The following is a 24106-nucleotide window of genomic DNA, read 5'->3' as shown; positions in this document are numbered from 1 at the left end:
GTGCGGCCTCCCCAGTGCTGAACAGCAGGGAAGGACCACCTCCCTCAACCTGCAGGCAACACTATGCCTAAAGCAAAATCTCCTGGGAGGGTGCTGAGCCACACTGGGTGTTACATGCAGCAGATGGGGTGACCAGGGTGCTTTCAGAGGTGCCTCTCTCCCCCGGCTCACCAGGGACCCGGCACCCCTCCCATCCCTGCTGGCGCCAGGCCACACGGCAGCTGGTGAGCGCCATTAGGAGAGGGCCTGGGGGCGGCCTGCCTTCCCGCTCACCCCCACCAACTGCTATTCATTGAAACAGCTGGATCCGGGGAGATGGGGAGGAGGAGTAGTTAGAGCTTTATGGACACAACTGCTTTGGTGTGGATTGTCTGCTAGAGGCAGCGATAATGATAGCTTTCAAGGCTAATATGTTTGACTAGAGGGGGAGCTGGTACTGGAGGGAAGGGAACAAGTCAGTAGCAATCTTTAAACGTATGAATGACTGTCAGGATTCAAATTTCAGTCTTCAATTGATTTCATACACTGCTCTGTCTCTCCTCTCCAGTGCTTTAGTAGTCATTAAGTGAACTTGAACGTGTTTGTATTGATAACCCTTTTTTACCAAAAGCTATGAATTTCTGAAGCAATATAAATACAGGTATAATTGTGATGTCACGTTGGCAGAATGTATTCCAGATACTTCTCAGAGATACATATACATTTAAAGTGGTAAGTATTCCAGAACTAATGCTATTATTAGTTTGATTTACTGCTAGCCAGTCAGCCTTATAAAAATCAATCCCTAAGCTCATAAAATATCTCCCTAAAATTTGTAATTTTTTACTCTCTCAGTAATAAGAGGAAAGGTGAAGTTACAGGTTTATCTTTTCTTTCTCTGTGCCTTGCTGGTTGAAAGGTATCTCACAGGTTGCTCTGATATATAGGGGAGTGTGTATGAGAGAGAGATAGGTTATGGAAGTCACGAGGTATAAGTAGTTTTAAAAAAAAAAAAAAAGAGCCATCTTTAGATGTTTTGGATGACAAGTCTAACAAAGACTGTCAGTAGAATAAATGTGGCTATGTTAATACATTGAACCATTAACATGTGTCCTTATCAGAATGGAACTTATACAACGGTAGTTGCTGTCAGATTCCACTTGATACGTATGGCATGTTTGTCGGATGCACTGAACGACAACTATATCTATTTCATTTCAGCTTTGAATTGACACTTCAATTTTAAATCACCCACATAACACCTTAGTTTAACTCTGAGCTTCTCCTTGATACTCTTTGTTTTTTGTCATGTTCAGTATGAGTATACTGAAAAGACATTATAGGCAATCTGCTGTAGTGTGCGTGTATGGTACATTTGACCTCTGGACAAGAATGGAGTTTCATCCTCCAATGCTTTTAATTCTTATCCTTGCAGAGACTGAATTTGTTGCTTGAATTAAAATAGTATGTCTTGTTAATGCTGAGAAGCGGTGACCCACATAGCACAATGGATTCATTTGTCAATCCTGCAACTTACGAGCTTTCTGGTCATATATGTCTCAGCAGCAAATCAACTCAGAAATCATTTAATCAGTCTGTCAATGGATCCTTTCTGTCAGTAGTCTGAAACCTTAACTTTTCGGTATCTCATTGGGCAGCATCAGGCAAAACAGATTTTGGTTTAATACTAGATATTCCAAATCTGAAAACTCCAGCTTCCAAATTCACAGCTTGAATACAAACGAATCTTAAGAAGTAGGATCTGGAAATAGCCTTGAATTCCGAGGATATTCATGTTCTGATCTGGCTCTAAACTTCAGAATGCAAACCTGCACCCCTTTGTTAGCATTTCTGAAATACTCAACACACAGTTACAGAAAGCAGTGCCCTTTTGTTCCCCCTATAAAGAAACAAGCTTTCAGTGCTTTTTGCAATTCCCACAGGCTGAGGCTACAGCCTGAATAGTTTATAACAGCCAGTGTTATGCAAATGTCAATCATATCCTATTCTGTTTATTTCCAGTATTTATATGTTTATTTAAGTACTTGCCATTTCTTTTAAGCCTTATATAGCCAATCAGGCCAACAGTGGTCTAAAAGAACAGAACACTTTATTAGTGATATGCTTAATGCAGTTTTTTTCCTCTTGTAGATGCAAGATTTACGGAATACAGAAGGAGCCCAGTATAGTTCCCATCCTCAGATGGCAACCATGAGGCCAAGGGTTCAACCTGCAGATATTAGGCAGCCAGGAATGATGCAGCACGGGCAGCTGACTACTATTAACCAGTCCCAGCTCAGTGCACAGCTTGGTTTGAATATGGGTGGAAACAATGTTCCTCACAACTCACCCTCTCCACCTGGAAGCAAATCTGCAACTCCTTCACCATCCAGTTCAGTCCATGAAGATGAAGGAGAAGATAGCTCTAAGGTAGGCTTAGATGCTAGGACTACTATGTAAATGATGGATATTTTTAGGACCTGCTAAATGAATCATATGGCCACAGTTATTAAGGTGATACTTTATACATTGTTGGTGGTTGACTAAAGTGAATAAAGGGTTATGAATACAGAACTTGTAGCTTCCAGTCAATTCTTCAGGCAGCTTGATAATTCTTAATCCATAATTTATAATTCTTCTTTGTGAGAGCAAACTGGAATCCTGTTAAGAAAAAAAATCAAAAAAATAAAATTTAAAAAAAAAAAAAGGAGAGCCTTTAGGACTTTTATATAAAAGTTGAGTTTTCTCACTTGCATAGAATGGATGTTTCCCAGTTAAAGATCAAGTTACTGCTATAAAATGTATGAACGGTGTGTACAATATGCTAGTCTTTTGCTAGTCTTTTCTGCTTGGTCACAGAATGAGTTAACAGCACATCATAACAACCAGAACAGAAATAAACAAACTGAAAATCTTACCTTGAAAAACTTGAAGACTCATTATGCATTTATGCTTTTGGAAGTGACAACACTCCAGCATGACACATTTAAGCTTAATTTTAGTGTTCCTACAAGTATAAAAGTAATAATTATCACTCAAATAATAAAATAACCTTTATTTAAATGATAAATGATAATTGACTTAGCACCTTTTATGCAAAAATCTCCCAAACTTCCCCAAATCCTGAACACATGCCCAGAAATAAGCCAGTATATCTTCATTTTGCAGACACAAAAGTTGAGATAAAAAAAGATTGGGACTTAGCACAAAGTCATCCAATAAACCAGGCATAGAGCATATTGAAATTGAGAACCTCTTATCTCTATTTTATGGTCACTACAAAATAACAATTGTTATGCAGTAGTGAAGATGTTGTATCGTGGCCATATCTTGTGGGGAAAAGCTGTAGACTTGCAAGGAATGTGAAGAAAATGCATTGTGAGTCACTGAGGAGGTATAATCCAGTCAAGAAATATAATTCTGATTTGTTTTCAAATTATATTGTTTTTCATGCCTCAAGCTATAAAACAATCTTGTAATTGAAGACATATGTTTTACTGCATTTTAAATAAATTCAGATTTAAAGTTTTATTTCAGGTCTTTCCCCTAATTCCTCAAACTTTAGGTTTCAAAAATTACTGAATAATTCATACATTTTAAATGAGCACTTCGTTACTGAGGGAGATTTTAGAATACTACTATGTAAAAATAATTCCAGACAGCCATTACTTTTACAGAATAATTTATTTGCTACTCCATTTTCTTTGCTAGTACTTTTTGATGGGAATGTGCAAGATACTTTAAATTTCTGGAGAAACTCCCAATCAAATAATTGGTGTCCTTTTTTCTTTTATAAAATACTTCATCTATTTAACCCATATTTCTGATGTACTTTATCACTGCAACACTTCATGCTAGCAGAAGTGTAGGATTGTGACTTCATGCAGACAGTACACAAATGAAGACAATAATTTTAATAATAATCACTGATAATAATCACTGCAGACAACTTGGTCCTTTGTGGAAGACAGATTATATACTGTTCAACTTAAAAAAAAAAAAAAAAAAAGCTATTTTGGAAAACTCTTTAAAATCCTCTCATGCTCAGTGTAAACAGAAAAAGATGAGAAAAGGCACAGAACACAACATAAAATTGAGAAAAATAACTCAGTATGCAGAAGTTAATACATTGCCTTAAAATTTTTCAATAATCATAATTTCTGTTCAAACAGAAATGTTTTAAAGGATATTAAACTTGGTTAACAATGATGGAGAGCTTAAATTAGTTTCCAACTAATAGGGATTAAACTGCAAACTTTATGGCAGGTACATTATAACATACCTGTCATCTCTGGGATTTCTTACGTCTTCCTGAAAATGCCTGAAGCTGGCCACAGTTGGATCTGAAGCAATAGTTCCACTGTAGTTCCCTCCATAAAGACAAGAGATTTTGAATAATTGGCATAAAAAGCTAGTGTAATGTTATAGTTTATTATTTAAACCCCTCTGCTGTGTATCTTTCTGTTACACCGCTCTCCCTGGAAGCTGCCAATGCATTCATGGATAGAGATACTTAGGATAAACCAGCTTGCTATGGAGATCCTTTTCCACAGCCACAATGCATTAAATTTTCTCAGCTCTGCTTTGGAGGGATATGTGAGGTTTCTTCTCACTACAGAAATTCTCCTCCTAGTGAAAGGTACTGGATGTGGACAGGAAGACGTAGAGCAGTCATTGTGTCCCTTGTAAGAACCTCTGTCTTTTACCTGAATATATATAACTTTGGTAAAACTTAAGTTTTTTCTTTTTTCTATAAACAGTCATGTAGATGTGTGATACTACTTAATAGATCAGGGCTAGAACTCATTATTCTCTATTTGAATAGAAGTGCACATTGCAGTCTTGTAGAAGCTACTGTATCTCACCACATTTGAACAGCTTCATGAAGTTAGTAAGATGTTCCTGCTATGAGGACTGTGTAAAAAACAAATCACTGTGAATTCACCTTATCATTAATATCACCAGTGACACTCTGCTATTTAGCAAGCAAGAGAAGATTTTTGCCACTGTACAAACATTGATCAAAAAGACAACATACATTTCCAAATGGAATAGATCTCCATCATCTCAAAGTCAGATGACCTCTGTTAGTTTCTGTTATCTAAATGCCCAGCCTTACAAGCGAAAGAGAAACCACTGGTTCTTTGATAGCAGATTTGGTAGCAAAATCCCTAACAACTATATCTATTTCTATATAGAGAAAAAATAAAGAAATCTCAGTGTCCTGTTCATGTTTACATGAATTTATAAAATGTGTTGACAGAAGGTATGAGCAAATGTATGTTTGGACTAGAAATATAATTGTATTCCTACTGAACCACTAATTTCTATGCAGGTAGGAAATGGCCATTTCAGCTACATTTCAGTACATATTCCAAATGCCAGTAATGAGGAAACTTTACAGACTGATGTAATTGTTCATATGTTGAGCTTCCAGGAAGTTCATTCTATGGTAAATATTCAAATTGTTCAAAACCCAGTCCAATGTACACAGAACTAATGGCAGCAGCTGCTAAATATTTTTGGCTATACTCGGTCTACTAAAGGCTGTTTCACATAGGCATCTTGGACTTTGAATTGTACATATACCCTCTAGCGCAAAAATAGGATAGGAACTGCATTATAGAGAGCTCAGTTGTCCTAGATGGTGTTGCTCTAAAAGCAGGACAGCTGAGGTTGCTTGACCATAAGATTAATCATAACAGTACCATGGATATAAGGCTGTATATATACACTGTCAGAAAGTGGCCTATGTCCATGGAAATATGAACTATAGTCTTTGACCAATTATATTGTTTGTGCAAGTAGTATACATCCCTAAGTCTCCTTAATTCTAAATGTAATGTGTGGGACTATAGTTAGAAGAAGAAAAAAGGGAGAACTTAAAAATCAGTAGTTGTAAGTAACTCAAAAAACATTATAAACAAAGTGACCACTTACCACATGCTTTATTCCAACCACCTAAACACTGGAATATTACAGTTATGTAATTCTTGTCATTTTTCATACTGTTAGATTGCTAAACATGTATCTGGTTATTGCCAAGCATAATTGTGAAATGCTGGAAGCATTATTGGTTTGCAAATATGTATTTCTTCATAGATGGATAACAGGGTTTTCTTCCATGCTCATTTGAATATCACTTATGAGAGATTTTCAAATAATGTAGTTTAGAGGAAAGATAGCGAGAGGACTGCAAGTAGCAAGAATTAACTAACAGAAACACGATTACTAAAGAACTGCTGCAACATATTCTCTTTATGTGGTAGAGGTTTTACAATATTTACTTTATATGATAAGAGTTATAAGTAGAATTCTATGTTGTCTGTTCAGCCTATTATGCAGATGGTGCTTGATTAAAATCTATTTTAAACTACAGCGATTACTGCAAGATAGTGTGCATAAAACAGCTCTCTTAGCTCCATTAAAGGCTTTGGTACTATTGCAGTTTATTTTAAATATGCTTATAGACATTTTCCAGCTTCTCAAGGGACATTTAGATATCAACGATGTGCCTTACTTGATAGTTTTAAATCCTACACTAGATATTCTTGTGATCTATTATGTGTGCAACATGGTTAATGTACACTTCTTTAAAGTGAAAGATTATTGCTTTCTTGTGATAAATAAGTTAAATACATCACCATAATTAAGCAATAAGCCATGACAGGAGGTGGATTACCATGAGCTAACTACACCTCCAGGGATTTTGAGGCACAAGTCTATGCCTAGCAGAGTATATGTTTTTTATTTTATTTCCCATCTGTCTCTGCTTTGGTGGTTAGAAGTAGGGTCTATGAAGCTGATAGAGTGATGAGAGCATAAGGTAGGCCATCATCTCAGCCATTTGCAAGGTTATTAGTACTGAAATTCTGGTATTCTTTTTATTTAGTTATTTTCATATAAGACAAACAAAATTTCCCCTGTGAGTACTCTCTTTTTAACAGTAGGTTTTTGAAGACTCTTGATCGTTCAGGTTAGAGAATAAGATTTTAGAGCCATTCTCAGAACAGTTTACCAAAAGGCTTCTTTACACAAGTCTCTGCAGCATATCACCTAGTTTAAGAGTAGTTTAAGTAATGTGGTATCCTAATAGACAAAGAACCAGTAAATTTCATTGTGAAAAAAATACTTTGAAAAGAGGAAAACCTTGACAAAGAATAAAGATAAAAACTTTTACTCTGGCCCCAATTACTGTCAAGCCTCCTTGCTTATGGAGTTTGCATAGAACTGCCTGAGGCCTTTAGAATGATATTGTCAAATTAACTAGGGAGACCTAGTTAATCACAATTTCTCTGGTAGTTTTAACTACCATTTAGCTGGCAGTTTGGGTACTCTGTAGAATGAAATGATAACAAGAGACTAAAAGTTGGATAAATTAATAATGGGTAGCACACTGCTTCTATTTCTCCATACTTTCTAAAATGATGTCAGGCTCCATGGCCATTAACTTTGTATTAAAGTTACAAAGTACCTACTGTAATGTAATGCCTAGGAAACAATCAACTTCATTTTCAAATTATGGCATCACATCGTTCACATGTTTAATAAGCCACAGTGATCGGGTTTGTTCACTGTAGTCACCTCTGTCCGCTTGGGCACCACACAGTGAAGTATATAAGAAAAATACGAAAGGCTCAGATGGTGAATATTGTCATTTTCCTCATGTGGTTCTGCTGATTTGAATATCTCTGCTGTGTCACTTGATATGCATTATCAAAAAAAAAAAAAAAGGCATGTGATGAAAGTCAGATCTGGTCAATTATGACTTCTGTGCCCTTGATCTTCTCATATGTCAAACTGCTTATGATGCACACAGTACACTGGACAAAACCAACAAGAGAAAAAAGCCCCTGAGCCCTCTAGTAAGATCACACATCAGTACTACAGGTATAGTAAATCAAGTGATCTTATCAAGAGAAACCACGTAGCCATGGAGCTATGCTGAAGCATCTGAACAGTTTCCCCTTATGTCCCTTATGTGCATGTAAGTCACCTAGGTGCTGTCCTGATCAAGATCTCTGAGCTATTAAGTGGCAAATTGTTGTTGCCCGTAACACATTTGCACAAATACTCATGCAATATTTTATTCATATGCACATACACTGCTCTTCATATACCATTATACCATTCCTCTTTTCCTTTTCTCAGAAAATCAGGAATTTGCATTTACATAAGCAGAGGAAAAAACTATGCAGCTAAATCCAGATGGATCAGAACTGGTCCTCCAAAGGGTTCCAAACTGTCTATACTGGCATAAATTTGTTTCTTCAGATTTTAATTAAAAGGTGTGGAGTAGTTTCTCTATACCTTGAACCATTTTATTCACAGTCTCATGACTGAGACTGAACTGGTGGTCAGGATGTAATGAAACATGTCCTAGATTTACTGCATGTCGTAGCCATTAGTGATAAAATTTGGAAGAGGTAAAAAGATGACTACATGAGAGGATAACAATTATATGAAAGCAAAATATAAAGCCCTTTAAGGGGAAAAGTTACGTAATCCAAACTGTTTATAGCAAATTTTATATAGGAGACTAAGTCAGATGGTGTCAACATTTGGATTATCAAATATGACAACTAAAATTGTGTTTTTGCCTACAAAATCCAAATTCTGTGTATGTGTTACAGAAACTACAATGATGGATGGACTGAATTAAATTGGATTTTTTTATAGCACTTTTCTAATTTTATGTTACAGGTCAATGGAGGAGAGAAGAGACCTGCTTCAGATATGGGAAAGAAACCCAAAACTCCCAAAAAGAAGAAGAAGAAGGACCCAAATGAGCCACAAAAGCCTGTGTCTGCCTATGCATTATTCTTCCGAGACACTCAAGCAGCCATCAAGGGCCAAAACCCCAATGCTACTTTTGGCGAAGTCTCTAAAATTGTAGCTTCAATGTGGGACGGCTTAGGAGAAGAACAAAAACAGGTACAATATGTGCTGCAGCTCAGAGGCTTTGTTTCAGGAAAATGTTATCTGGGTCATCTAAGCACTCTAGGCAGCTTCTTTTGTTTGCAGGGATGAAATCTGAATATGTGCAATATTAGGAACATGGTTTAAAGAGACTAAGATAAGGAGAGTATTATTTCATTGCTTTTGTCAATGCATGAAACCACTAAAAGAGTTTTTTAGTTGAGGGTGTGACAACAAACTTTTAGATGATGTTTAGTATTGGTTTATACTGACGTCAGTGGGCCTAAGATTTCAGGGCAGGGCAGACAGGGCAGCATTGCCTTGTCTATGACAGTGTGGTGTAGGAAGACATTGCCACCAAAAAGTATATTCCTGTGCAGTAGGACCTGACATATATCTGAGCTCCCAACTGTTCCCCCAAATACCATTCATCCTCTCTTTAGCAAACCATTGCTTTTCTGTTGTTATTGGTTGCATTTTTACTATCTGACAACAGAATGGATTGGATAGAGAAAGAAATGGGAACTTTAAGAAAGTTACAGGTGTGGAAGGAAAGGATATACTGAATGGGCGTTATAATTGGATACAGGAGACCTGAGTGGGGATGACAGGGAGTACTGGGAGTACTGGGAGTACTGGGACAAAAGTACCTGTCATTTATTCACACTGAACATACTATTATTACATAATTAATATAGTTAGTATGTCTAGCAATAAAAAGCAAAATAGTACTATGATTTTTTGTAGGTAAAGTAATTTGGGCTTAAAAAAAAAAAAAGTTTTCTTCACTAATAACTGGAAGGTATACGCATGTCTAGTTGCCTGTTAAGGTAAAAGGGTAATAAGAATCCAGACTTGGCACTTACTCTGTCCAGTATGTACCCTGGCATAAGGTCAGCACTTGGAAGGTTTAGCTTGAGAAAAAGTAGCTTTCTATATCTAGGGATCAGAAATGTCACTTGGCCTGGTGCTTTAGGGACATGGTTTGATGATGGGACTTTGTAAGTCAGGGTGATGGTTGGGCTTGATTGACATGCAAATGATTCTAAGATTCTATGATTAAGGTTATTTTGTTGTGTTGTGTCTTCCTTCTACCATTTTCAGTATGTTCAACAAAGGCCAAGGTTACATCCTTGATCTGACAGGCTGTTTAGACCTTCCCAGTACAGAGGTTCTCTCATACTTGAGCATTACTTTGTTGGGAATATGATGATGGATGTTCATTCTTGACTTAGAAAAAATTCAGAGTATGCTTTTTGTTAAGCTCACAAGCAAGAGGTTTTCATGCCATTCCTCCTTGTCCTGCATACCTGCAAGCTGGCAGCAGGGATAGTGCTGAACCACACAAGTAGTAACCATTGCTCAGCAGACTACCCAAAAAGCAGTTCAAGAAGCAACATGCTGCACCTGCTGTACTTAGCCAGGACCTCAAGCCAAAGCTAAGAGACTATAGTTTCTACCCTTAAGAAAGGTCCTTGGCCAGAATCACTCCCCATGTTTGAATCTGCATGCCCTAACACACCTAAGAATACTCCAAGTACTCAGATCTATATCTTGGACCCATTTTGTTTGCCTGTGGGATCGTGTATCCAAACTTTTCCGAAATGGTGAAAGGCAAAGACCCGGACTTCTCAAGAAACTGTCTGTCTAGTTATCTCTCTCTAGTGGTGACACCAACCAGAAAAATTATTTCGCCAAATCTTGTGCCTGTTTTTTCTCCCCTGTTTTTCATAATGACCTAAATATGTGGCTGTTTCAGCGGTCACCATTTTTCTTTCCATAATTTTTGCTCTGCTTACAAAGCAGAAGACTTAAATTCATGCATAACAGTCCAGCACCATATAATGGAGATCAAGCTAAAAGAATACATATTTCCATGGAATTTGTCATTTTGCGAGTACCAAAAGAAAGTTACCAGCCTTTCCATAGAATTTGGCTTAAGAAAAGTGCATAAAAAATAAAATAAAATTTCAGCTTTAACTTGAATTTCCTGTTCTGGTTGAAAGCAATAATTGAATAAGTCCCACAGTGGAACAGCAGAACACAATTTATTTTCCTTATCTCAATTGTCCTTAATTTAAGTTGGAACACAGGAGAATGATGTGTTGCAGAGTCCACGTAACACATCCATGAAAAAATGGCTAAAACTGGATTTTTAAACCAATTATTCCAAGAGTTTGGTTAAATATCTTTGTTGCTCTTTGACTCATTTTGCCTATTCATTATCATCTATTAAGCACTTGTTAAAACTCCAGGCCCAAGCCCTTTCTAATCTAGCATTGTACAAAGAGAATAAAAGGTTTTTCCCTATTTAAAAAAAAAAAAAAAAAAAGGTGATCCTATTTTCTAGAATAAATTTAAACTCATTCTTTATTCCATTAGGGATCTAATAGTACAAAGTAATGATTACAAGACATCTTAACTGACTAGATAGTCTGTATTTTAAAGGCCTAATTTTTCAGATCCAGAGCATTAGTAACTGTTATGAAACCTCTGTCTCTGGTAGGGAAATTGGACTCTAAAAATGCTAATGATTAATGCATTATTTGGAATTTTGCATTGAAGAAGCTTCAGAAACTCAAAAGTAGTTAACTAAAAAAACAAACACATCATTAGAGGAATACTTTATTGATGAATTATACTTGCCGGAAAAAAAAAATCAATTATCATAAAGCTTCTGGCTTTTATGTTTTGGAAGCAAATGCTTATTCTGGAATTTAAATAGAATTATATTTCCAAATTATGTTCCCTGAATTGGAACTCCTTTTTCTATTTAAATAGTAAATATAAATGAATCAGAAAGTAGAACATAATGCAGCTATTGAGAAAGAAGAATAACCCTGTCTTTTTATGCCAGAATGAAATCTTCTCTGTTCTACGACCTGTGCCAGCTTTTTCTGAAATGCACAGAATTCTTCTTGTTTATCCCTGCAGATTGACCACAGAACCACAGAATAAGTAAATGTATTGAAACTCAGTACAGTAACAACCTGAGGGCAGTATAAGTATGCTCAAGCCTTTGTAAAAATATATATATATTAACCTGACATATTAGATTGTAGTTTAAAAGGGTTTGTGCAAGAACCACGTATGTTTTTCAAACTGCAAAGAAACTAGGAAAATGTGGTTTGAGAAAATAGAATTTGAATGACAAAAAAGCTGCGTGTCTTGCTGAGGTTAGGGGGATTTATATTTAAAAGGTATCAAACACCGATTCTCTTACTGTGCAAATCTTGCAATTTATTAGATTAAAGCATATAGCAGTGTACTTCCACTCTCATTTTACCATATGAAGACATTTATATTTTTGTGTCATATGCTATAACTGTTCCCATTAATTTCTGAGTATACAACAACCATTTTCAAACAACTCTGGTGTGTGTTTGTATTTTGTATGTCCAAACCTTTATACATAGAGAGCTCTAGGAATTAAAGGGGCTTATGATGTCATAGTTTTTTCTCAAATTCTGATTTGGGTACAATAATGACACATAATCAGAAGCAGGGACTGTGCATTTACCTTCATTTTTCACTGTGAATGTTTTATAAAAGTGTTCTGATTAGTAAACCTGTGAATGGAAAGCAGCTGTAGCAGTAGTATGCTAGGATAAATTCTCCCCAGTGCTGTAGCCATAGCACAGGGATATTTTCAGTGGCTTTTCTAGATCCTCTCTTACTATCATGATCATTGTTTTCTCCTTAGTCAGTACTATTCTTCTGTGCATCCCTTTTTATAGCCTATTTATGTACATCATTGCCCTTTGCACACATTTTTACTGCAAAGGGGAGAAAAACAGCCCCCAGGGAAGAGGGTTCAGCATGCTAAATGGTCAAGTCTGTGGCTTTCAGACAGAATGCTGGTTCAAACTAGGTAAAAAGGCTACTTAGGTCATTTTCTGTCCTTAGATGAAAAAGGAGAGTCGGTTTAAATCAGTACCAGATGTGTGTGTACTAAATGAACCTTAGGTTTCTAATTGGAGACCTAGTAAAGCAGTAATATATGTGGCAAATTACAAACAAAATGTTCTTGTTTACATTAGTGTAACTTTAAAACTTCAGCCAAAGACCTTAATAAATGTGCTATTATACTAAAAATGGAATTGAATGTCTATTCAACAAAATTAATCTCTGGTGTAGCTTCAGTGATTTAACTGGAATTCTAGCAGGAATGAAGTTGGCCTTCTATGAACAGCTTAGTGTGTGCATGTACGTGTGTATGTGTGAGCATGTGTTTCTGTGGGCTTACTTAAGTGTTGCACTGGCCTTGCATCAGGAAGAAGGATGGATTCACCTAAGGGGCCCAAAACTTAACGATCAGATGAAGCAAGCAAAGCGACTGTTTGAGTGCTGTAACATATGCCTTCTTTCAGGCTGCATAATTCATACACAATAATATTAGCTGCAACAGTTAGCTCAATAGCAACACCTCATTATTTTATCCCTCAGTATTTATTCCTATGTTTGACGCCTCATGAAATTACTGTTAATGTGTTTATATAAGGGCAGATCTGACACAAGTGGGAAGAATTTAATTTCCCACTCATTCTTTCCTGCTGATGTGTCCTCTTCCCCTGGTAGAAGTGGCAAGTGTAAATAGTTAATTTGCTTCAATTATGAGCCTGTCCTGCTAAATTAGAAGCAGCAGGAATATGAAGAGCCAGAATTATACTTATGAGGCAGCTGACAAATCCTCTGAGCTTACAAAATCAAATCATTTACTCCTCATTGGTGCTCAAAGACCCACTAGATAAAAGCTGCAGTTTATTCTTTAACATCTGATGGAACTTGGATTGTATGTTACCAATGCTTAAGTAAATTGAAGTCCTTGTGCATTAGTGTCAATGTTTCTGATGTTGTTAGCATTTTCGTTATAACCCACAAGCTTTCAAGGGTTTCTATTTTGGTCAGTAAAAATAACCCAGACCGATTTGGGTATGAAAAATATCTGAGCATGTTTTATACGTTTCTTTTTTGGGGAAGAGAACAGTGAAGTTTTGGCAGCACGCTTTCCAGTGTCAGGATGAATCAGGTAGATTGGGAGTAGCTTTAAAAGTAAGCTGGTGAACACTTCATGACTAAAATGCTGACACTTAGATATAGCATAACTCCTGGCATAACACCAGAGCTTCTCTTGTGGTATGAGACATGAGTCAGATACAAATGGATCTGAGATTGGTGTTTCAAGAGACTTTGGCTCATCCTGGTCTCCAGGGACGTGTAACCTCTCTCCTGGGGCACTATGCTGTGTCACTTGTTGTCCCTTGATGTGACAAATAAGCTCATCCCATGGGTGGAAGAGTTATGGCATTCCTATTGCATGGCTTTGCATGTGGGGTGCCCAGAGTAGGGGCATCAGGAAGTTCAGGAGACTTCAGTGCATCTGTTGAGATAGCTCCAGAGGTATATGCAGATCTTCAGGTCAAGGTAGTCAGTAGCATTTTGAAAACATAAATTTACATTTTTTCACTCTTATTTATGTTCATGCAGATGCTTGTTTATCTACTTCTCGTTCCCTCTATGGAAAGGACCTTTTTTCTTTTTTTTTTTTTCTTTTTTATGTTTGTGCTAATGAAGTAATCTCCAAGGAATAACTTTGAAACACTTGTAAGAGGATGAGAATGTACCTTCAATTTATTAGATAAACAACCACACAAGGTTTAAATTTAGCTTTGTTTTCTTTTTGTAAATGAGAATAGGAAGCAAAGGCACATCTGTGTGTGCATACTGCCAAAGTGAATTACAGACAAAATGGATTCAGGAATAGGCACAACAGACAAAAACCTTACACATTCCCTCCTAGCTACTTGCACAAGCGAAGTCACTCTTACAGTGTTGCACATTAGGCCTGTTTGGAGCTCCACTGTTTTTCTTGACAAATTCCTGTATTGAAATTGCACTGTGTACTCAGGAGGGGAAACCTTATATATATATATATATATATATAAAAAAAACTTTTAAAAAATGCAATAGGAACTGTTTCTTCTTACTCTATGTAAGGTAAAACAGCCTCTAGTCTGCTGGCTTCCTGCCTGTTCCACCTGGCAGGTGAATTCTAGCACCCATTTCCTATTTACTGCATGTAACAGACTCTACCAGATAAATACCATACATTGCCCTGTAGTTGTGAATGTTGGCTGTAGCTGCACTTCACCTTCTCGTTGTGCTTGAAAAGAGCTGGGCCAAAAAGACCATTGATTCCAAGTATTGCTGCAGTGATATTCAGAAATGATAGCCTTAATTTTCTACTCATTCTTCTTCCCAACCCTTTATCCATATATTTGAGCTCAATGGGAACATGGCTTTAAATCATTTGTGTACACAACTGGACTTAGGCCCAATTATTATGCTCCATTTGGCTCACATCCATTTAAAAAAAAAAATCCAACAGGTGCAAATAATCACCAAATAAATCGTATGTTTAATGTCATTTGTTTTGTATCCAGCTTTTATCCCACATGCCTCTGATGAAATAAACAACCTTGCTCCTGTAAGTTGCAAGCATTGAGCCTGTAAGGTCAAATTTAGTCCTGGCGTAAATGGCTGCAATTTCCAGTGAACTCCATAGAGTTTCTCTATTTGTGCTAGAGTTGAATTTGGCCTGTGATCTTTACCCTGCATGCCAGAAAGACTGAATTCTTTCCCCTAAGCCTCTAATATGTCATAAGTGTCATTTTCATGCTGTACAGTCTAAGAGACTGCTGAGCCATATAGCTAGCCCTGGGCCTCCTTCTGTTACTGTATGTACCTAGATTAAAAATCAAATGATAACATATTTCAGTATCCATTAAGCAATTCTGAGGATTTTTTTCTGACTGCTGTGGGAATATCTCTCTCCATATTTTTGAAGAATGTGTGCAGTTCTAGGTGCCTTTGCTACACAATCAAAAGATTAAAACTAGAGATATATCTCCCACTTGGAAAAATAGAAGTTTTCTCTATGAGCATAGGTATGCAGAGCCAGGAACGACAATCTGAATGTGGAATTTAAGTCTGGATTGCAGCCTGCCATATTTTATCAGATGACATTCCTGTAACTGTAGCCTGTGAAAATGATACTCCCATGGGTAATAACACTGCAGAGACCGAAAAGTCAAAATCGGTCATGTTGCTTTTTTTGATTTGCTATTTTTGCATATACTATTTTTTTAGGTTTATGGAACACTTCCATCAAAACAAATGTGGGCACCTATGGAACACTTTCATCAAAACAAATGTGGGCACCTTTATATCATTTTAAAAAGACAAATATAACTTGCTTGGAAGTGTCACCTCAGAGACAAAGATAAACTGAAAACTTCCCCTTCTTTGTCATCCTCCTACCAGCTATTTAGGCAAGGCCAGGGAAACAATATGGTTCTTTGTAACGTGCTCTGTCAGCTAGGAGACACAAAGCTTTTCCAGACTACCATGAGGCTCAAATTCTGAAAGTTTCCTTTTCTCCTAAGAATATCAGTCAGTTTAGGTCACTATCTCCAACTCCCTAACATCAAAGAGGATTGTAGTTAATGGTTCCTTCTTCATTAGAGCCTGTTATTTGGACATGTTTGCAGACATTTGAGTCCTGTTTCCCTGAAGGAAGAAGGGTGCAAGCCACACTGGATAGGGTAGAAGTCCTGCTGCATAATGTGTTATGTTGATAGTCCTCCACAAGCAAGTTCAGAGGAAGTTCATCAGGAAAGGATGACTAACCGGAACAAAAATTTGGCTAAAGGCATTACAGGTATATTTCGGTTATATATATCAGCGATGAGTTTCATATCATCCAACACAGAGAAAAGCACAGGAGACACAAAGCCTGCCTGAAGGAATTTATGATATAGGAAGACAAGAATTATACAGCAGCTAAAACACATAAAGCAAACGTGGCCAGAAGTTGGCATCATAAAAAGAAGTGCAGATGTTCTACTGTGGTTTTAATTTGGTACATCTGGTATTTGTGAGTACTTGTGGCTAACCATGTAACCCACAACTCATCTATCTCCAAGTGAAAATCTGGGGCAGCTACTTTAAGGATGTTTATCACTAATAATAAAAATCATTCATCCTTCAGTGTAGGTGCAGCACTTGGGTCCACATGTATGTTCAGCCCATGGAAATGGAGCTAAAGGGTGCCAGTGCAATGGTCTGGGAACTGGTACCAGGCTGTTATGCTACCACTGGAGAACCCAGAGCATCCATTTTCCAAGGTGGCCTAGTTCATTTTAATTGCTATCTTCTGTGCTTATATGCACAAGGTAGCATTTCATACTTCTTTCAGAAAATACCTTTTTCTATATTGCTGCGTGCTTTGCTTAACTATGTAAGGGGACTTGAAGCTACCTTACTGAGTATACTTGGGAAATGTAATTAAATAGTAAACTAAGAACCTGTGTATTATGCTGTATAAATTTGCATTCGTGATTCACAGTAGGAAAATAATGCCAGCAGCTTCCATTTGTAGACAAATTAATGTAATCGTGGTGTTTGGGGGTTTCTATAACAAGCTGAAGAGAATAAGAATAAATTAAGCTGACCCACCTGCATATACAGAAAATATGTTGGTTTTTTTTTTCTGCCATTTCCACAACTAGGACAATTTTAAAAATAAAATGTTGTATAAGTAAAAAAAAATCTGTTGTTGAATCAGAATGGGCCTTTACTGCCTGAATGACAATCAGTCAATATTCAATTATAATGTTAATTGAATTAAAGCAAGCTAGAAATTACCTAATTCTGTACATATATGCTCCTGTCAAGTTAATTTTGTAATAATTGTTGCTTGCTTGAGGGAGGAGGAGAAAATGACCTCATAAGAGATTTCTGAGATGTTAAAAATGAAATTAAATATTGTCACTATACACTATAGATAAGCAAAAGAACAGAAACTTGCTTCTTGATACAGGAAGAAATGATAAATATATTATTGGAAATTATGTGTTTCAGAATTTGGCACTATCTTAGACACAAAACACAACAGAGCTTCAGTCATTTTCTAGAGCACACTTGAATGATGACAAGAGCCATTTTCCTCCCGCAAAGCGCTGCAAGGATGAAACTCTGTTAACCTTACTACAACACAAAACTATTTAAGCTTGAGGGCTAAAAATTCTCACAGCTGGAAAAGAAAAAGAAAAAAAAAAAAGAGGTTGGGAGGGGCAGCTAACTTGCTCATACCTGTTTTAGGTACTGCTGCAAATGCTGAGGACACTCCCCGCTTGCCCTGCCTTCATAAGCTCCCAGTACAAGTCCAGTCTAGCACAAACTCAGTGAACTGGTACCACTGCCAGGGCCAACATTAATTTCTGGAGAAAAATACTGACAGCCAGACCTTGCTGTTACTCGTGAAAATGAACAACGCCCAGACAGGCAAAACTTACTCTAATTTTTATAATAAACCACAACAAAACAGGATTTCCAAAACTAATGCAAAGAGCATCAACCCACTTGTATTTTGTCTAAACAGTGGGTGTCTTGAAAAGGACAACAGTATCAAGATATCAACAGCAAGCGCTCGAGTCACTGTCCTCAGAGGACAAGGTAATACCCTTACAATGATGAAGGAGGGCAAGTTGACTGCCCTCTGGGCAAACTAGCCTGCAGTAAGCATTCTGGCCAATGCAAGCCATCAAAGAGGGCTAGAGTTGTAAAAACCATCTCTTCCCATCCAATAAGAACTTCTGTACCATAATGACCTTTTACATAATTAGTGTTAGTATTACAATGGAAAACATGGTGTTCGTTTGATTATTACTGACTCACCAGGAAACCCAAGAAAAGTGAGCAAGAAAATATGTATGCTAAATGTGGTAGATATATAGGAAAATAGGTAGGAAATAATTAAACAAAGGCTATATGCTGATATTCCTATGAAGTAGTGATGTTTTAGTTGGCGATTTACAGAATTGTTGTTAGCATCATATTATTGAGTTAACCTCATGCAGTATGACTATTTGAGGGAAAAGTCAGGTCCCAGAGGACTTTTTCAATATGCTGTGACTGTAAGTGCACAGCAGGAGTGTATATTTTTGATATTTGTGTAATGCAAAATAAAACCCAATGTGGAAGCAGTAGATACATGATATTTTGAAGATCATTATTCTGTGTGAAATTCTTTGTTCAACTGTGTTTTTTAAATTGGCTATCAGAAAGATGCAGAGCCATTACAATATACAAAGCTGTATAACTTAGTCTTTGTTCTTTAGGTCAAGCTAAATTCATTTTAGAAGCTAGGAACAGATTGTTGACTAATTTTTTATTAATTTTCAAAACAAACTTACATTTCTCTATTAATCACAAATGACTACAACTTAAAAAGCAAATTACTAGTTTTTTGTTTGTTTGTTTGTTTTTGTTTTTGTTTTCCAAAACAATAGGAGATCAGCCAACACTACATACTTATCTTAATCTGGAGAAATTACACAGTGGCACAGATACAGTTGCACAGCTAAAACCAATATTTTTTTCCTCTCTATCTTTATATTTACAATTTTAGAAGCCTAAGACTTCTCTGCTTCCATTATGATCTTTTGCTTCCCTGGGAAGCAAAATCTTTAATCCTTTTAGGCAGCCTCTGAGTTTTGCCAGCCTGTATTTGAGGATTGTTCCTGAAAGCCAAGCCTCAGTGAAACAAAAACATTTCATCAGCACATTCTTTATAAAAATGATGTTTTACACGATCCTTCCAGCTTGACACTGTCACTTTGTATTGTCCTTTGTGGACAATACCTGGTGCCTGGACACCTGGTGCCTAGGTTGTGCATTTGGCTGAAGAAGTGGACAGCAGAGACTCAAAACTGCAGTTCCATTTTGTGTAATGTTGTGTAAACCAAATGCCCATGAAAATATGAATTAATCTCTGCCCTGGGCATGTGACTTAAAAAATTGTGAAACACAACAGTAATTTAAAAGTAAAGTTTCCTTCCCCTTAGCTGTCTTCCTTACTATTAAACTTTACATTTGGATATTTATTTAAGCATTTCTGTACAGCATGGAAGGCTAGCAATTAATCCTGCTTAGTTATATGAGGCCAAGATGCTTGCGTGACTCCAAAATCTACTGTCTCAGAAAAAAAAATACATGAAGTAGTGAAAAATTCGTGATAATATTTGCAAAAAGAAATGCTGGCTTGTTCCCGAATTTGTCACTGACATAGCTAACAGCAAGTCATTAGCTGGGCTGCACAGGTCAGAAAGCATTTCTCCTCTTGAGAACTTTCAACCCTAAATATCTACATATACTTTTATAACATCATGTTACTGTAGTGCCATGAGGTCCTGCCTAGCCCTGTAGATAATCTTTGATCTTGAAATTTGCGCAAAATTGAAGTGACTCTCAAAGCTTTTTAATCTATTATGAGATTGTGCACATGCCGCATTTAAAATAATTTGGTGAGTTGAGAGAAATGTACAGAAATAGATCTATGCTCCTGAGAAGTTAATTAGAACGATATGGGATCAAGACTGGAATAATGACTAACATTTATTATCCTCAGCAGTTCCATGAAGCTTCTTTGAGTGCCCCCAACAGTTAATCCAGGGACGAGAGAAAGCCTCTTGGCTGATCTGTGTGGTGCCATCATCTCCTCCTTCATTTAGCTCACATGTCTTCCTGCACACTCCTGTCTTCCCCAGGGGCTTTTAACTCATCTCACAAGTGGGAGCCAGTGGAGAGGCTGACACCTGCCTTCCACTATCCCTAAAGGTCCCATTTGCAAGTGTGCCCTGCACTTCACTTTGAACAATTAAACCTGAGATGCTGTGAGCGATATTGTTTTTTTTCGGTACTGCTGAGTAGCTAAAGGGTGTTTCACACTTGGAACAATATTTTCATTAGAATATTTGAAGTTTATTATTTCTCTCTTTAGAGTATATGAGCAGGAAAGGCTGTTTACTTAGAAAGACTTGATGAAGATGCATGAGACACACCGGTGATATATAAAAACAAAACCAGATTAATTTACCAATGTGACACTCTTTGTTTTTAGGTATACAAAAAGAAAACTGAAGCTGCCAAGAAGGAATATCTGAAGCAGTTAGCTGCCTACAGAGCAAGCCTTGTATCCAAGGTAACACATTATATATATACATACACACACATATATAGTAACATATTGCAAACCATTTTCAGCATTTTTATGGTGCTGAGCACCATAGTATTGAGTGCAAATAGCCTTGTTTGTTATCACCTTAAAGTTAGGATATCCATCCTCTGTGCAAATGCTCAGTAAAAACAATCATCTCTCCGTGAAGGGATCCCTTTTCCCTTCTGGTCATAGTGACAGCACTGCTCCAGGCTGGGAGTATCATTGCAGTCAGAGAAAGGAGATAAAGGTAAAAATATCAATATGCCACAAAACTGTGCCATAACACACCAAATAGACCACAAACATGCCATGCCAGGCAGCCACCATTCTATCTATAAGGGAAAAACGATACCAGACACAAACCTGGGTTTTTGTTTGTTTGTTTTTCTTCAAGTACTGCTTTTTACCTTGCAATCACAGTGCTGAAAATGGTAAGCTCAGCTCACATAGTAATCTTTTATACAAAATTGTGACTTTCCGTTTTACATCTAGCAACCAACTTGTGTGAGCACAGCATAGGTCACTGTGAGGCCGTACAGTGGAACACCAGTGTATCCCCAGAACACATCTAGTAACAACTTTTTATATTGACATATACAAGCATTCTTAGTGCCCATAATTTTGTAAAAGACTGTTTAAAGCTTGTAATAAACTTTTAAATCTGCAGAAGAAATTATGTGAAATTATTGCATTGTGAAAACATGAAAAAAAAAACAATTGAACAACTTCAGAATCATACCAGTTAGAATCAAAACAAATTTAGATATATTTTGTTCTTTCATAAATAAGCTTAATTTTAGACTTAAAGATGGCAGTATGAAAGACTAGCATATGTGACATGAGTAGAACTTTTTGTTAGATTTAAATGTTTGGGGAGGTTAGTCCTGCAGTCTACCTCTGTGTATATTACATGAATTTTTACACATTTTCAGTGGAAAGACAGTATGATTATCCATACAAGGAGCTTTCATGCATATTTCTACATTATCTTAGTATGCGGTAAGTATTTGTGCTGAATTTAATAGTCTTAAATATGGGCACTATCTTTTTTTCTTTTTTTTTTTTCTTTTGTGCTGTTTCTTAACCACTTCAATTTTGTAGCTACCATAATAAATACTAATGCATTAGTTAATGGGATTTGCAGGATACCTATAATTTCTGTCTTAGGTCTGTATGGTTGTAGAAATATTCATTGCATTCAGAGAGGGGTACTATGTGTACATAAACAAATTTGTTTTAAATAGCCTACTTATTGGCAAAAGAGAGGTCTAAAAAGCAGGTCAAAATATTCCACTAGGTTTTGAAGATATGTATGAAGCCAACTCTTTGTGGAAAAAACTTGCATGCCATTATTCAGTACATCATGGACTGTTCACATAAAACTCTATATAGCTTAACTTTGAAAAGGCAAATATAACAAAACCCAGATTTTTATTTTGTTTTTATTATTTTGGAAAGGAAAAAGTACATTATGGCATTTTCTGAGGTTTGTATTTACAAAAAAAAAGAAAAACTACAAGGTTGTTGATCTGTTCAGTGCATGAAGCCATTTGTGCATATGTTTAAATTTGTCGTTAGTCAGAAAAGCACTGAAGCATTCTGTTAACTTTTAACCAATTATTTAAATTCTGCCGATAATATAGTGTTTTCCTCTACCATGGAAAGTATCGAAATACAAACTTAATGAAGCTGAGTACTAATTGCTTACTCTCATGAACGTGCTCAATGAATCCAATAGAGCTGCCATGTGACTAAAGCAACTCCATTTTGGAATAAGGATGTACAATACTCAGTTGTAATATTATATCAGTATATTCTAAATTATCATTATTAAATATTCATATGGCACCAGAAGAGTTGTAGTTCTTTAGATAGTCATGTAAGCATGAAGAAATAGATGTAATATATTATTAAGATTGTTTGGAATCCATCTGCTCTTTTCTGTCCATGTGTTATATTATCATCCATAAAAGCTATATTTAGCTAATATTATTAATATTACAAGACCTTATTTGCAAAAGTTAAGACATGCCAGAAGTAACACACCTTTTCCAAAAATAATCTAATACAAAATTAATGATTTGCTCACATAGTACATTTTATACTTTATACCCCACTCTTTGGGTCTCATTTCATATGCTTATATGAAGGTGTCCTCTGTGGGAGCCCCTGTGCTGTATTTACTGCAAATTGCTTAGCCTTGCTTCTTTATAGGATTTTCCATTCCACTCCTCCCAGCAGCATTTTTGTGTTTAAGAAAAAAAAAAAAAAAGTGCATTCATCTTCTCAACAATACACTAGAGCAGGAAATTTGTATTGTCCACATTTTCAAACACAGAAAAAAAATTGTGAAATTAAGTAGTGATTTTGGATGTCCTGCTTGGAACATCTAGAACTTCGTTTTTCATGGTATTTAAGCAATATTACACCTTCCATGTTCAGAGCTCCAATGATTTCAGGGTCAGCTGGCTGGCAGCTATGAGATATATAGTGGTGCTTCACATCACATCAGGACATCTGCATAATATCCAAATACGTTTTCCAACTATCAAACTTTCTTCCTCCTCCTTCTCAAAAGACTCTGCCTGTGCAGAGCTGTAGGAACAGCAGGGAAGGTCCTGCTCAGGGTCCCTGTCTCCAGCTCAGTGGGTGCCTCACATCACCCAGAGCAGCTGCTTGACCAATTTTTCAACTTTTGAGCACTGATTCTGCCACTTTTTTCATGAAGCACTGCCAGTTTTTAAAGAACTAGTGAGTGTAGGGCTGGTATGTAATTGCGTGGGTGTTTTTCTGCATTTATTTGCAAGTCTTTTTTTTTTTTTTTTTTTTTTTTCTGAGAAGCAAAGGAATGAACATATGCCGTGTTATACCTGAGTGGACCAGACTTGGAGCTGAATTCAGTTCACCCGCCTTAGCCATTTGAGCTGCTAGAATAGTCAGAATAGGAGATCACAGAGAGGAGATTTCCAGGAGATTTCTTAGCCTCTGCCTGACAGCAGAATAATGAAATTCACTAACATTGTTATATTGTTTTCTACCCCTGGTACCAGGCTGGAAGCGGGGTATCAGCTGGGGTCTGTGGGCTTTTCTGTGATGCTCAGACCTTTGCCGCCTTTGTTCAGTGGTTTGTGTTTTTTTTTTCCCCTC

The 24106-nt window shown here is 36.8% G+C and overlaps 1 protein-coding gene across 7 annotated transcripts in view; it reads left to right on the top strand.

Annotated features, from left to right (window-relative positions):
* TOX (thymocyte selection associated high mobility group box) overlaps nucleotides 1-24106 on the top strand; it is a 221339-nt gene that overhangs the window by 174380 nt on the left and 22853 nt on the right. For 5 of the 7 annotated variants that reach the window (XM_080578982.1, XM_080578983.1, XM_080578981.1 and 2 more), the window contains 3 exons: nucleotides 2131-2409; nucleotides 8683-8913; nucleotides 20861-20941. In XM_080578982.1, coding sequence (XP_080435108.1) covers nucleotides 2131-2409; nucleotides 8683-8913; nucleotides 20861-20941 — 591 coding nt within the window. The remainder of the gene's footprint in view (nucleotides 1-2130; nucleotides 2410-8682; nucleotides 8914-20860; nucleotides 20942-24106) is intronic. The other 2 variants (XM_080578987.1, XM_080578986.1) reach the window with 1 other exon arrangement.

This window comes from Anser brachyrhynchus (genome assembly GCF_964034855.1).
Source record: "Anser brachyrhynchus genome assembly, chromosome: 2".
NCBI classification, from domain to species: domain Eukaryota; kingdom Metazoa; phylum Chordata; class Aves; order Anseriformes; family Anatidae; genus Anser; species Anser brachyrhynchus.
The sequence above is the reverse complement of the archived record's forward strand: the minus strand, read 5'-3'. Positions and strand labels throughout refer to the sequence as shown.